Genomic DNA, 13,722 nt, shown 5'->3' with positions numbered 1-13,722 from the left:
ATTATGCCCATATTGTAAAAGAGGAGTTTAGTTTGAGAACAAAGAGCTTGTTGAAGCTTCATAAATGAATTTCTAGCACCAATTTGATGGCTTTCAGGTGTGGTGGACTACAAGTCTATTGCTGTCTGGGGATCATGAGTGATAATACCACACTTCTGGGAGGAGGCATTTTGCAGATGTCAGCTTTGAAGCAGGACTGTCCTGATTCACAACTCTTACTTTATAGCCCCTTCGCAGCACTGTGGAGCAGTAGATAGACCTACTGCTCCACAGATCAAGGTTTAGAAAAACTGTAGGCTGTGTTTTGACTACAGCTGTTTTGATAGGTTTTTTTTTTTAAGGTTTGAATATTCAGTACCTGTGTTTCCTTTCTCACCCTTTTCTCCCTTCTTGCCTTCTCTGCCATCTCGTCCTGGGATCCCAATCCGCCCATGTGGTCCAGGTGACCCATGGTTTCCAGGAGGACCTGGGGGCCCCGGTAACCCAGGTATGCTACAAACGTATTTTGTGGAGTAGTTTTCTCCTTTAAACTGGCTGTGGAGAGGTTGACCGTTGATATAGATAGCAAAACTTGTTATACAGAGCAGCACAAACATCTCTGGCACTGAAAAAAAAAAAAAGAATACAGATGTGTAAACAATAAAATCCATCTTATTTAACATAAGTGTTAGGTTTAATGTATAATCACTCAGGACATCCCACTGGTCATGGTAAAAAGTTAAGATGGCAGCCATGACAGTGCAATCAAAGCTCCAGTTGTTTTTTATGTGTGCCATATGTTGCAATGGGCATAAAAATGGGCAGAGCTTCAATCGTACTGTTATGGTGACATCTTGACTTTTTGGACCACTCTCTGGAGACTCCCCTGTCATTACTTGCAAAAAATACTTAATTTCAGTATACATCTTACATGTTGACATAACAATATCTGCAAGATGTTTGTTTCCGTTTGTAAAATAAAGTCTGATTGAATGGAATGAATTAATTTCCACGGAATTTATTTATTCTTACTAAATAAGATTTGGTTGACACATTTTTCCCATAACTTCTGCTTAAGGAAGAAAATAATTCTTAAGCAATATATGTGTAGAGTAATTTAACTACATAAAATATTTTAAAAAACCAATTATATACACTTGATGAAATTCGCCTAAAGCGCTATCTTAGCAGACAACGTGGCCAACATACTTTTTATAGCAGTCTAAAGTTTTTTAAAAAGTACTTTTCATGAGTCGTTATTTATAAACTTACACTAAGGATCCACTCTTGAAAATATTACACACCTATGGCCATTTGTAGGAAAAAAATAGTTTATGGCAGTCATTACTTTTGACTGTAATTTTCTATATATCCCATATGGAAGTGATGACATGGAAAGAGCAATATAAAAAGGAATAAATAAATATATTCAGGGCTGTAAATATTCAGTACTTCAACAAATGCTATTAAACCTGAGCATTTCTCAAAAATGTCATTTTGAAAGTAAATCTCAGAATGTAATACGCTGGTGTAATTTAGGATTGTGAACCCAATGATATTAGTTCCCAGGCTGACTTTGGAACCTATTTTTTCCCAATCATACATTTTATAATTTTCAGGTTAATGCCTTTTTACTGGTTCCTATACCCTTAGGGTTTTTTGTTTAAAAGTGGTTAATTTTTACTGGTGTAAATAATTTAAATTACATAGGATTGGAACTTCATCTCTGAGATCTTGTAAGATCTCATGTGAAAAACTTTTCTTTTGGGTTTCATGGATACCACCTAGGGATGTTGCAAGGTCTGGGCTGTTGCAGTGACTCTGGCAAGGTGGCAAAGGGCCCCTGCTGAAGACCTGGGAGACTGTCACACATGAAAGTTAAGGAGATCAGAAACCTAGACTGTTTTATCCACAAGCAAGGTGTCTCCAACAGTACAGGCAGCATTGAAATTAATCTTATTGTGGACTTAATGGCTATGCTTTATAAACCTGTGCCACTGATCCAATTCGCTGAGACCTAGTTTACGTGGAAAATGAATGAAAGACAAGGATCAGCAACTAAGGAATAGTTATTCCTTCTAGAGCAGCCCCCAGGCTTTATTGTAGCTCATTTAGTGACCACAATTGGGACTGGCAACTTGGTCATTAAGTGAAGCGATTGCTAAGTGAATCTGTGACTGTGCTTACAATCTGACTTCAGCTTTCCTTTGCTTTACAGATCTGCGAAAGTCGTAAAATGCAAGGATTGGTCACAAAATTACTTTTTCATCACTGTCGTAACTGTGAATGGTTGCTAAATGAGGCAGTTGCTAATCAAGGGCTAACTGTAACTTTAAAAATGGAGAGAAAAATGGAGAGAGTTGTGGAATGGTCCAAGGGCAGGAAATTAAGAATTTTGTTTCCCCAGCATAGGAAGGAATGGGACATTGAACAAGATCGATGTGTTATCCTCTACTCTATTCTGTTTGGGCCTGGAATAATTTGCTGCTGGAAATGGAGACCAATGGCCGTCTTCCTGGAATATTATCACCAATTCCTAACTTAATTTTTTCTACCTTCTCCTCTGTAACTATAATTACCTTGGAACAGCACCTCCGACTAACCCTCTAGCCTCTGCTTGTCTTCTCCAAAGTCTCTTCTGTGGCTGTTCAGTGCACGTTCAGCTTTACTTGACCTCAAGGGGCAGAACGGTCTGTAAACTTGTAATGTTTGCCAAAGCTTCATTGGCTGTCTGTCTGGGTTTTGTGGATGATGCTACGATGAAATGCCCCAATATGAATGTGGTTGGATTATTTTCATTTCTTTTCTTTCTATAAATTGGTGTTATAGTAATTATTCATCCCTGTGCCAAACATCGTGCAAGGGCGTACATTAATTGAACCAACACAATCTGCCAAAGATCCACTTACAATAACTTAAGGCTTCATCTTAGACAACAGATGAAAAGCCACAAGAGAAATCTGGAGGTGCCATTTGTACTGAAAGTTTTATTGTAGACCAAACAGTCCTACTGATACATTCCTGGTATGGTGACAGATCCAACAAATGACTCACATTATCTGTAGGGACACTAATATTAAAAAACAAAAGTACTGGGTGGGGCAGAAGTGCAACAATCACTATTGTAAGAGCCGTTCAATTAATTCACAGTCTCTCTTGCCTCCTAGGGGAGAAACCATAGAATAAAGACTGAAGATTTTAGTAGATGGGAAATTACAGGAGCCATGGTTTTATCACATTTGCTTCATTGTCAAATACTGTACAGTATACAAATAGGCCAGCAAGTACTGTATGCTCCTGAAAGTGCTTCAAATTGCTACAGTCTCTTCTTCTTACAAAAAAAGTTTGTACCCCAATTTCAACTAATTGCTCACAGTGTCACCCTGACTGTGGCTTTCTGAATTCAAGATGCAAAATTAATTTTAAGCCTGTGTCTCTGCACTTCCCAAGTCTGAGAGTATGACATTTCAAAGCCTGGAGAAAGATAGCAACTAACTTCACCCCTCTTTTTTAAAAAAAATCCTAGGGCAATTATATTATATTCATTTAATTATTAATTAATAATCAAAACAGCCTGCACTCCCAGCATATGGGAACATCCTTTTTAAAATGCATTTTATTCTCATCCGTGGTTCTTGTTCTGTTTACATTTCTTATGCTACTTTCTGGGTGGAATCTTTAGGAAGAAAGAAGAGGCTGTCCAGTAGAAAAGTCAACTCTTGGTGACTTTTCTGAGAGTGTCAACAGGCACGTGGATGGAGGTAACCTGTCAACATTTCATCCTTGGGTTCCCAAAAATCTTTTGAGAAAACCTAGTGGCCATGGGATATGCAGGCCTGCCCTTGTGTGGATTGTTAATGGGTTAAAAGACAGAAAGTGAAGAACAGGCATAAATGGCACGTTTTCTAAAAAAAAAAAAAAAAACCTTATCAAACTATTGAGGGTGCTGCAATCCAAAAGTGAACTCCAGAAGGTTCTTTTAATCTATTCCAATGTTGAATTAGTGCATATTCAGTTTAGATGTATGTAAAGTGATGCCCATTGGGACAAAAATCCCTACATTCACATACACATTCATGGAATATGAGCTATTTGTAACTAACCAGGATAAAGTTCTTGACATACTAGTGGAAATCTCAGTGAAGATGTCGACTCTGTGCAGCAGCTGTGGAAAAGGGAAATTCCGTCTTGGAAACCATCTGGAAAGGGACTGAATATAAAAATGTCAACATGGTAGTGCTATTATCCAAATCCATGGGACATCTGCCATCTGGACTATTCTGGACAGTTCTGGTCACCACATTTGGAAAAGGACTAGTAGAGCTGGAAATAGTGCTGAACAGGCAACCAAAATAAACAAGGAGCCCAAACGCTTGGCCAAGACTGGAATGCTTGGGATTTTTTATTTTAGAAAAAGGGCAACCAAGAGGGGACATGATTGAGATGTAAAAAACAGCATAGAGAAAAGGGGGAAGAGGGCTTTTCCCCCTCTTTCAAATATTGGAAGAAGATGTAGAATAGCCCAAAGGAAGCACATAACTAATCAGCATTAATTACCACAGAATACAGTGATGGCTAACAAATGCAAAGCTTTTCAAAGAGGAATGGATTCGTTCATGGAGGACAGAACTATCAAGGGCAATTGGTCTTGAAGACTCAGTGTAACCATCTGGATCAGGGGGCAGTTTGCTTCTAAATACTGATTGCAGGGCAACCCTGGTGGGAGAGAAGTATGTCTCCATCTCCTGCTTGGCCACTTAAAGAAGCAAAACGCTGGACTAATATGGACCTTGGCAAGGATCTAGCAGGGATGTTCTTATGACTAAGTCCTTGCTGTTTTCTTGGTACTGTTAGTAAAGTGGTTCACCATTGCTTCTTCCAGGTTGTTATCAACTACTGAGTCTTGCCAGCAGTGCTGGGATATCCTGGCATCCCCAGGTCTGATCCTACTTAATTGCTGAGAATATCCAAGAACAGCTATGTGCTGCAGCTTACTGAGACAATGAGCCTGTGCACTGCATTTAGTTCAATAGACACAAACGTTCATATTTTAGAAAGCTGAGAGAGAGAGAGAGAGGAGGACTACAGCTGGCTTAATTGTATATTCTACTAATAAAATAATTATTTGCCTCGTGTTTTTTCTCATGCACACAGGGACAAAGGGAAAATGTGCATATGAAATTAAAATAGCATAATTAGCAGTGTGGGAAGACATCTGATGGTGGTGGCTCCCGAATGACAACTTTTGCACTGTAATTATGCTAAATTAATTACATTTCAGAAGAAATGGTACAGAGCCTGGTTCACACACTCCTGGACATGATTTGATTTTTCTTCATTCACTCACATTTGATGACTCAACAGCTGAATGGATGGAAAAGTGCCAAAAATTTGAAAACACATGGGATATTTTGCAGTTGTTAAATGATGAACATGCATGAGCAACCTCTAAGGACTATTATTATAGAATCATAGGGTTGGAAGGGACATTGGAGATTATTCTGAATTTGTCTGATTTGGATGACTTAGATGACTTGGAAGAGGTAAGGAGGCCATCCAGGAAGTAATGCTGTTTCAGAGGCCAGATTTTTCTTAATTTCTTCTGATCAAGCCTTAAAGCAAACTAAATTGGTTTGTCATCACATCTCAGATTGCAAACTTGAGTTGACTTATGAATCTTAAATTCATATTAAATCAGGGCGGATTCACACAAATTCATCAAACAGACCCTTGGGGGGGGCACTTTTTGTCGTTTGAGAGGCTGCTATTTAAATATACTTTAAATATTCTAAGTATGCTCCTCTTTCAAGGGATGAGTTTTTGGCACATTTGCATGAGAGAGTATAGGAACTGGGAAGTCCTCTAAACTGGAGTTCCAATCCAAGTGTGGTGCAAATCTCTGACCTCATAGGCATAGAAAGAAATAAAGATAAACATGTCTGTCTCTGCACGAACTGGAGCCTGCCTGTTTGGCTCACAGCAGGAGAAAGATCTAAATTCTGCTGATCTTTCTGTTTTCATTGAATGAGAGTACAGGGTAGGGTACTGACTGAAAACAATGGCATAGGAAGGTCTCACATGATTTCTTAGATTAGGAAAAGGAAGGAAGGGAGGGAGGAAGGAAGGAAGAGGAGGAGAGGGGAGAGGAGGGGAGAGAAGGGAAAGGGAGGGGAGGGGAGGGGAGGGGAGGGGCAAGGCAAGGCAAGGCAAGGCAAGGCAAGGCTAGGCTAGGCTAGGCTAGGCTAGGCTAGGCTAGGCTAGGCTAGGCTAGGCTGCATGGTTTATTCTGTTTCTTACCTAGCAGTATTTCCTGTGTATTCTTGCAATTAACCCTGTTTCTTTAGCAGAGCCTTGTCCCACTAAGTGCTGTGGGAAGAGCACACAACAGTTACCTTACACACAAGGAGAGCTGGGCAGACAGCACTCTTATGTATAATTTCTTCATGCCTGGAGCCATATCCTGGACAATGGAGCAACTGATCCAGGGCTTTTTTTCTCCTCCATCTAATTTTGAGGCATCAAAAAAAAAAATTATTATCCCAAATTAAAGACGACTGAGAAGGCGAGGCAGCCTATGAGGGTGAGAAGTCCTTTGTTACCGATTTCTTGATTCTTTCAGCTACTTTAAAATGTTCTATCCCACCAGTCCATCCATTCCTTGACTGAGAGATCTGGGAAAATAAGGTGTAGCTGTTCCAGTTTCTTGGGTAGATCTTAGATTGAGTTGCCGATGACAGTTGTCATGGATATTATTGTCCTTCAAGGCTCCAGTGCTTTTCAATATTTACCTGAAGCCATGAGGAGATTTGGAGTTGAAGGGGGCTATCAATATGCTGATGAGACAGAAATTATTTATTTTATTATTCAGGCAAATATTGAAAATGTATGTATCAACACCTAAGTTTCCTCAAACCAATTCAGATCTGGGCAAAAAAAAGGGTGCCAAAATCTCAGCAGCCCTGTCTCTCCTTATGACATCTTACTTGATAAGAGATCTGGGTTATCACACTTATAAATGGCTGCTTTCAGCTCCATGACCAGATCTGACTACACGTATCTGAGATGGTTATTATGCCTCCTGAAGCCTATCTAGCCTTGAAATAGTTTTAAAACTAGATTATGCAATCTGGCAACTTTGCAGCAGCATTCTTCTGCTCATCTGCCAGTATATGCAGCGCTGGGTGGCAATTTGGCTGGCTGCTGTGTAAATTGGCCCTACAGACCATTCTTTCTCCTCTGCTTCCAACATCTTCTGTGACCTCTCTCAGGACATGCATGTAGGCGATCAAGATCTTCTTCAGCTTCCAAGTGAAGCTATGGATGGGGAGCTGCCATGGATTATTCATCTGCAGTGCTTCTTTCTTTTCCACTGTTGACTCACAAAGAGTTGCTTGCTTTGGGTTCAGTTAGTATTTCCATTCTCTCATTCATTCTCTCATTATGTACGTTTAACTCATAATTCCACAGGCTGGATTCAGACAACTTTCACATCCCAAGGCAAGTTTAAATTCGTCATCATATTTGTTTCACGTTATGATATTTCTGTGGATGTTCAGATAATTCTCCAAACCACCATATTGCAAAATTTGGGGTGGATGTGCTCCATTCTTTCATTTTCTTCAATTCTATTTTTTCTCTCACACACCAAGCCTTCCACTTCAATAATTCATCCATCTTCTAAAACCTTTAAAGTGTGCAATTTAATGTTATCAGGACACTTTTGGATTGGTTGTTGCCTTGTCTATTCACTGATTGTGTGATAATCATAGGCAAATTTATATTTTTCCAAATCTAGACCTTGCAGACCATATGAAAATTGCAGCTGCCTCAAGTTTTTTTGTTTATTTATTAAGTTTTAATAAGTGCCTCAAGTTTTTTTGTTTATTTATTAAGCAAATTCATATAGCCGTCCATCTCACCAAAAGTGACTCTGGGTGGCATACAACCATCAGATAAAAAACAAATATAAAAACAATGCAAAAAATATAAAAACCACATTAATAAATATCATAAAAACCAAGATATAAACCAAAACCAAAAACCAAGATATAAACCATAAGGGAAGGAGAATAAAAATGGCCCCCTCAGCAATGGAGCCATCTAAGCAGGTCTCAGGTTCCCTGGGAGCCCCAGGCCTGATCACATAACCAAGTTGGCCAACAGCTGAGTATCTCTCATGCCTAATCATGTCCCCCCAAGTACTCTAGGTACAATCAATACAAATCTTTTCATCTCTTCTCCATGGACAGAAAAGAAGCTGCTAATCTCTCTCCACATTTGTCTACAAATATATGTTTCCATTTTTATGGCATAGAAAGACTGATTAAAAAATAAATGGATACTCTTTGACTTAGTATTCCATGGTGATACATAATCCCTCTGTACTTAAAGCTTTTCCAGATGGAACATGGGCGTTGGGGACTCCAGGCAGAATGGCTATAAAAATGCAAGCGCAAAGACCAGGATATGACAGTTCCATGAACTGCTACAGAGGTGGGGGGAAAGGCAACGCTGTATCTGCCCTGGTTGCAGATAGAGGTAAAATGCTTAAGTGGAGCCCTGAGCTGGAAGGCCAGGGCTGAGGTTCCCAGTAGTAGACAAGGTGATAGTGCTGCACATTTTGAAGGAATGCAGTTGCAGATTTCAAAGTTTTTCTTTGGTGGGAAGTTGGTGGGGGAGGAAGGGCTGACAAAACAGTGGGTTAGAAATGTGATGTCATCAGATTAGGCAGTTGATGGGGCTTTCTCTTGGCAGACCAAGTGGTTGTCTGGAGGGGCTCACTGTTTCCTTATTCCTAGCCAGCATTACCCAACATTAGTAGCTGAACTATATAGTTTCAACGGGCTTCTAGTTCTGATGTTGGGTGACCAGAACGAGATGCACCTTATCCTGCTGCTGTTACATTCCTGTCATCACTTACAAGGCTGGGGGATTATTCTAGTCATCCAGTTTGTCAAAGAAGAAGTAACTTAACATCAAGGAAGAAGCTAATTTACTGATCAAGAATTCTCCCCAAGCACAAATAAAGGCCCAGCTGCATTAGCTCATCTAGGAGTGCTCATCAGCCTTCTAGAGGAAGATGTATAATCTTTTTATCCGATTTTAAGGGGTTTGCTTTCTTGTTTTCTTGCCTCTGTCAAATTGAAGTTTTCTGTCTGCAACAGATACATTGTAAATGGAATTGTTTTTCCATATACGTGTATGTATGTATGTATGTATGTATGTATGTATGTATATTTCCTTAGATATATGACTGTTTGAGCTGGAGATAAATGGCAAAACTAAGAACATATATTCACAACAGAAATTTAACCAAATTCAAGCAAGAATGGTTTCCATATATATATAATACTGTACATCATACAGCAAGGCAAATATCAACACTTACAGTATGGTTTCTAAGAGGGTCTAAATGTTTATAAATACTGCAAATTGGTCAAGATATAATGAAGGGGAAAGTTCGAAACCAAACACTTCTCTACTTTTTCAAGCAGCTTCTACTTTCTTTAACTTTTTTTTCTGCTGTGTTTTTCTTTTTCCTTTTCTAATATTTATAAACAACAACAAATAACAATACAGTGGAGACCTTAGTATTAAGTATTAAGCTTAAGATAGAAACCTTTATTATATTACAAAATAATGTAATGCAGTTGCAATTGTTTGTCAACGCTACATTCAGCTCTAAATGGACATTTTAACCAACCGTATGTTCCATAACATTTCAGAAGCCATAGTTAATTTTGATATAAACTTTTCCTCATCTTTAAAGGTTTAAATTATCTAAATCACCATAATATTAACAATCACTATTTTTTTTTTATGAGCAACCTTTCTGTCCCTCTAATTATCTCTAAGTCAGAATTGTTGCTTTCCTGCTCCCCTTATTAGTGAGAAATCCTATGTCTGGATTTCTGGAACAGGATCGCGGGAAGGAGAAGGGTGTGGTGGCTCTCTAGCATGGTGGACGTGCTCCAAAGGAAGAATTCATTGTAAGTTAGCTTGAGCATTCAGATTCACAACCAGGAGCCCTGGGAAATGACAGCTCCTTGGATTCTAGTGTTGAAGGCCATTAGACCATCCAGTTCAACCCTTTGCTCAGTCTAGGAACCGAAATGAAAGAATCTCAGACAGATGCCTCTCCTTCTCTGGCAACATCAGCAGGATTTTGACTTCCTGATTGGAAGGAGACCTCAACACGTATACAAATAGAATTTCCCACTTCAATGTCCTTTAGGCCTTCTCCTTCGACTTGCGAAAGAAAGGCTGGGAACTGAGCTCAAAGACACTTAACAATGTTTCCAGTTGCCTTCTGTTCACACTGTACCTGCAAGCTTGCACATAAACCATGAAGAAGCATGGGGATCCCTGTAAACTTTATGCCGTTGCCTTTCTCTAATCGCCTATCCATTGCGGAAGCAGCTTACTATTGTCCTGAGCTGTTCCAGTTTTCTATCTTATCTTAACCTGATTTGTATACATAATCTATTCCACTCCCTCAAAAATATGGTTTGTGTCATGTTCAAAAGATCCTACTGGCCACTTCAGGCTGCTGCAGACACATCCCTTCTCTTCCTGCCTCTGGGCAGCTATTTTTGTTAGGGTTGCAAGAGAGACCAGAAACAGAGAGTATGTAATGAAATGCAAGGCCCTAGACCCATGTCCAAAAATATTCTAACTGGCAGGTCACAGGCAGAGTGGAAGAGCACTGACTAAAGCATGGGAGACACCTCCAATGTTTCTTGCAACCCTCTGCCCTGCCTGAAATCTCTCCCAAAGAGCACTAGATGCATGGTCAAAAATAGCCTGGTCACAGGTATGGAACATGTCCAGCCTCTCACATAGCCAACTTTAAAAAAATGGTTTAACCCTACACTCCTCCATGTTAACTGGAGAGCTTGGTGACTCTTTTTCCCTACTGGTACTTGGTGGGAAGGAAAATGAAGTTTGGAGATTCAACCAGTCCCTTTCCTTAACTTAACCCTGCATTAAAGCTGCCCTGCATGGGCTCATCCATCAGAGCACCCAATTTAAACTGGCATATGCTTTGGCCAACTGACGGGCTGGCACATTCATGTGGCCATGGGGAAGAGTCCATATATCTGTATGGCCCTGAGCTGGAATAAGGCATCCTTCATATGAGTTTTCTGATCCTGGGAGAAGCCAGCCAGAAAGTAAGCCATCCAAGAATAGATTGTTATTGTTTTACAAATGTTTTCTCCAGAGACTGATGGAGAACAGACTGTATCTCAGGATATATTAGAACAGTCAAGTCACAGAGGTACCCTTCCATGGATCTGGCTGCCCTCGAATCTGGCAGGATCTTTCTGTGAAAGCTGCTGGCACAGAGCAGGCTGAGAGATGTGTGTAGGAAAGTGTGTGGAGCTACTGTCTGCCCTAAATAGCTTCTTTTGGAAAATTCCTTTGAAAAGCAGCTGTTCTTCTGCATAAATGGGCTATGATTCCTTTTGTTGTTTTCCAATGAAAAGGGGAAAGCCTACTTGGAAAATCCAAGGAGGCAACGCCTATTTGATCACTATGGCCCATGTGTTAGTTCCTTCAACAAAGTCCTGAACCAGCCATACCTTTGCCACAGTGGTTCTCTTTCAGCAAAGCTTGTTCTTCATTATGTTTCAAGATTTTTCTCATAACTTACACTTTCAATATTTTATCTCAAATGGACATTAGGCTAACTGGCATATAATTTCTGGCAGTCTTCCTCAAACCTTTTTTAAAAATTGGAAATTACTTTTGAGGCCTGGGAGAGAAGTGTCCAGTGGAGTAAGCTTCCATTTTCCTTCAACAAGTATTGCTTGTTCTTATTGTGAAACTTCTCACAGGAGGGTGATTCTGACTTTGCAGAAAGATTTAAGGAGACAGAAAGATGGAAAGAAGGATTCTGAGGGAAGTTGGTGGAGGAGGATTTTTTTGGAGAAAAAGAATGTATGTGTGAGTGAAGCACACAAGGAAGAGCCAGTTGGGTCTAGTGGTGAAGACTCCAGGCTAGAAAGCAGGAAACGGCAAGTTCTAGTCCTGCCTTAGCCAGGAAAGTCAGCTGGGTGACTTTGGGCCAGACACTCTCTCTCAGCCCAACTCACCTCACAGGTTTGTTGTTGTGGGGAAAATAGGAGGAGGAAGAAGGATTAGGTATGTTTGCTGCCTTTTATAAATATAATAAAGGCAGGATAAAGAAGAGAAGAGAAGAGAAGAGAAGAGAAGAGAAGAGAAGAGAAGAGAAGAGAAGAGAAGAGAAGAGAAGAGAAGAGAAGAGAAGAGAGGAGAAGAGAGGAGAGGAGAGGAGAGGAGAGGAGAGGAGAGGAGAGGAGAGGAGAGGAGAGGAGAGGAGAGGAGAGGAGAGGAAAGACAAGACAAGACAAGACAAGACAAGACAAGACAAGACAAGACAAGACAAGACAAGACAAGACAAGACAAGACAGACCAGGACCTGTCAGCTAATTCAGAATTTTGAAGGAATAGCACCTCAAAATGACTGCCACAGCGGGCATGGCTTCAGAAGCCCAGAAAGCAAGGTGGCAAGGCAAAAATATGAGAAATTTAAATACCAGGCAAAAATGGAGCTTCCAAACATAAACTCTTTTGAACACTCAATGCTCTGCTACAAAGCCCGCTTCATGAGGCTGAAAAGCAAGGAACTGAACTAAATGCCAGATGTAGGGTGGAGCCTGACAACATAGAAACAGTCCTTTGAACCCATAATTCCCTCTCAAATTGAGGGCCACTTTCCCAAGCTCTCTTTTATCATCTCTCCCTCCCTCCCTTCACTATCTCTCTGTCCAAGATCCACACACTCTGGCTGGGTTTTTTTTTAGCATCACTTTCACAAAACACTTCCCTAAACACGTCTGCCCACCCTCTTGCCATTCTGCAGCCTCAACCCAGTCTTCTCACTTTCTTCTAGCAGCCTACCTAGCTGTCTTCAGCTCTCTGCTGGTTTCACTACTGCCACCCCCAAGCATCCCCAGTGTGAGTGTCCATCTTTCTTTCCTTTTGCAGAGCAGCAATGAAGGCACATTGAGCAGGAACTTGCCCCCTCTGGCCCTTGAGATTCTATGATAATTGTGCCTATAAGTCCATATGTGGCTTCAATGAGTTTGGGGAAAGGAAAGGTTAGGAGTTCTCCTGGCCACCCAAAAATTAAATTCAAGCCATAGACAGGGCAGTTTATATGCAGAGTAAATGCTATTCCCAGGTATCTCAATGCTAAGCTGCAGGTCAGAACTTAGGGAGAGAAAGATCTGGTGTTGCTAGTTCTGCTTCAGTCCATCATCTAGACATTTTGCCAGGCATTCATCTAAACCAGTGTTTCTCAACCTCAGCAACTGTAGGATGCATGGACTTCAACTCCCAGAATTCCCCCAGCCAGCATGCTGGCTGGGAGAATTCTGGGAGTTGATGTCCACCCCTCTTAAAGCTGCTGAGGTTGAGAAACACTGATCTAAACACTTCTCCTATATATTCACCTAGCCAATCCATTTAACAGGACACACAACACATATAAAAACCAGGCGGAACTTCGATTGCACTGTCATGGCTGCTGCCTTGACTTTTTTGACCATATCTGCAGACCACCCCACCCCCACCCCCCGCCATTTCAGCATTAGCCCAGTCTCTAGAGCTCTGGACTTAATCCTCACCCTTCATACTTCTCTATTTTTGAAGGCACAAGTCTGTTGCTCATTATTCATTTATGCAGGCCATGGAATTTAAATTAATGCATTGCAAAAT

At 40.6% G+C, this 13,722-nt stretch overlaps 1 protein-coding gene across 7 annotated transcripts in view; it reads right to left on the bottom strand.

Moving 5' to 3' along the window:
- C1QTNF7 (C1q and TNF related 7) overlaps window positions 1-13,722 on the bottom strand; it is a 55,401-nt gene that overhangs the window by 6,240 nt on the left and 35,439 nt on the right. For 3 of the 7 annotated variants that reach the window (XM_088131466.1, XM_088131467.1, XM_088131469.1), the window contains exon 2: window positions 359-604. In XM_088131466.1, the coding sequence (XP_087987592.1) occupies window positions 359-604 (246 nt within the window). Of the gene's footprint in view, window positions 1-358; window positions 605-2,558; window positions 4,059-4,082; window positions 7,899-13,722 lie in introns of those variants that run through there. The other 4 variants (XM_088131471.1, XM_088131468.1, XM_088131470.1 and 1 more) reach the window with 3 other exon arrangements.

This window comes from Python bivittatus, unplaced genomic scaffold (assembly GCF_059951505.1).
Source record: "Python bivittatus isolate LINGU-HERP-01145 unplaced genomic scaffold, Pbiv_v1 ctg000960_np1212, whole genome shotgun sequence".
Lineage (NCBI taxonomy): Eukaryota > Metazoa > Chordata > Lepidosauria > Squamata > Pythonidae > Python > Python bivittatus.
The sequence above is the reverse complement of the archived record's forward strand: the minus strand, read 5'-3'. Positions and strand labels throughout refer to the sequence as shown.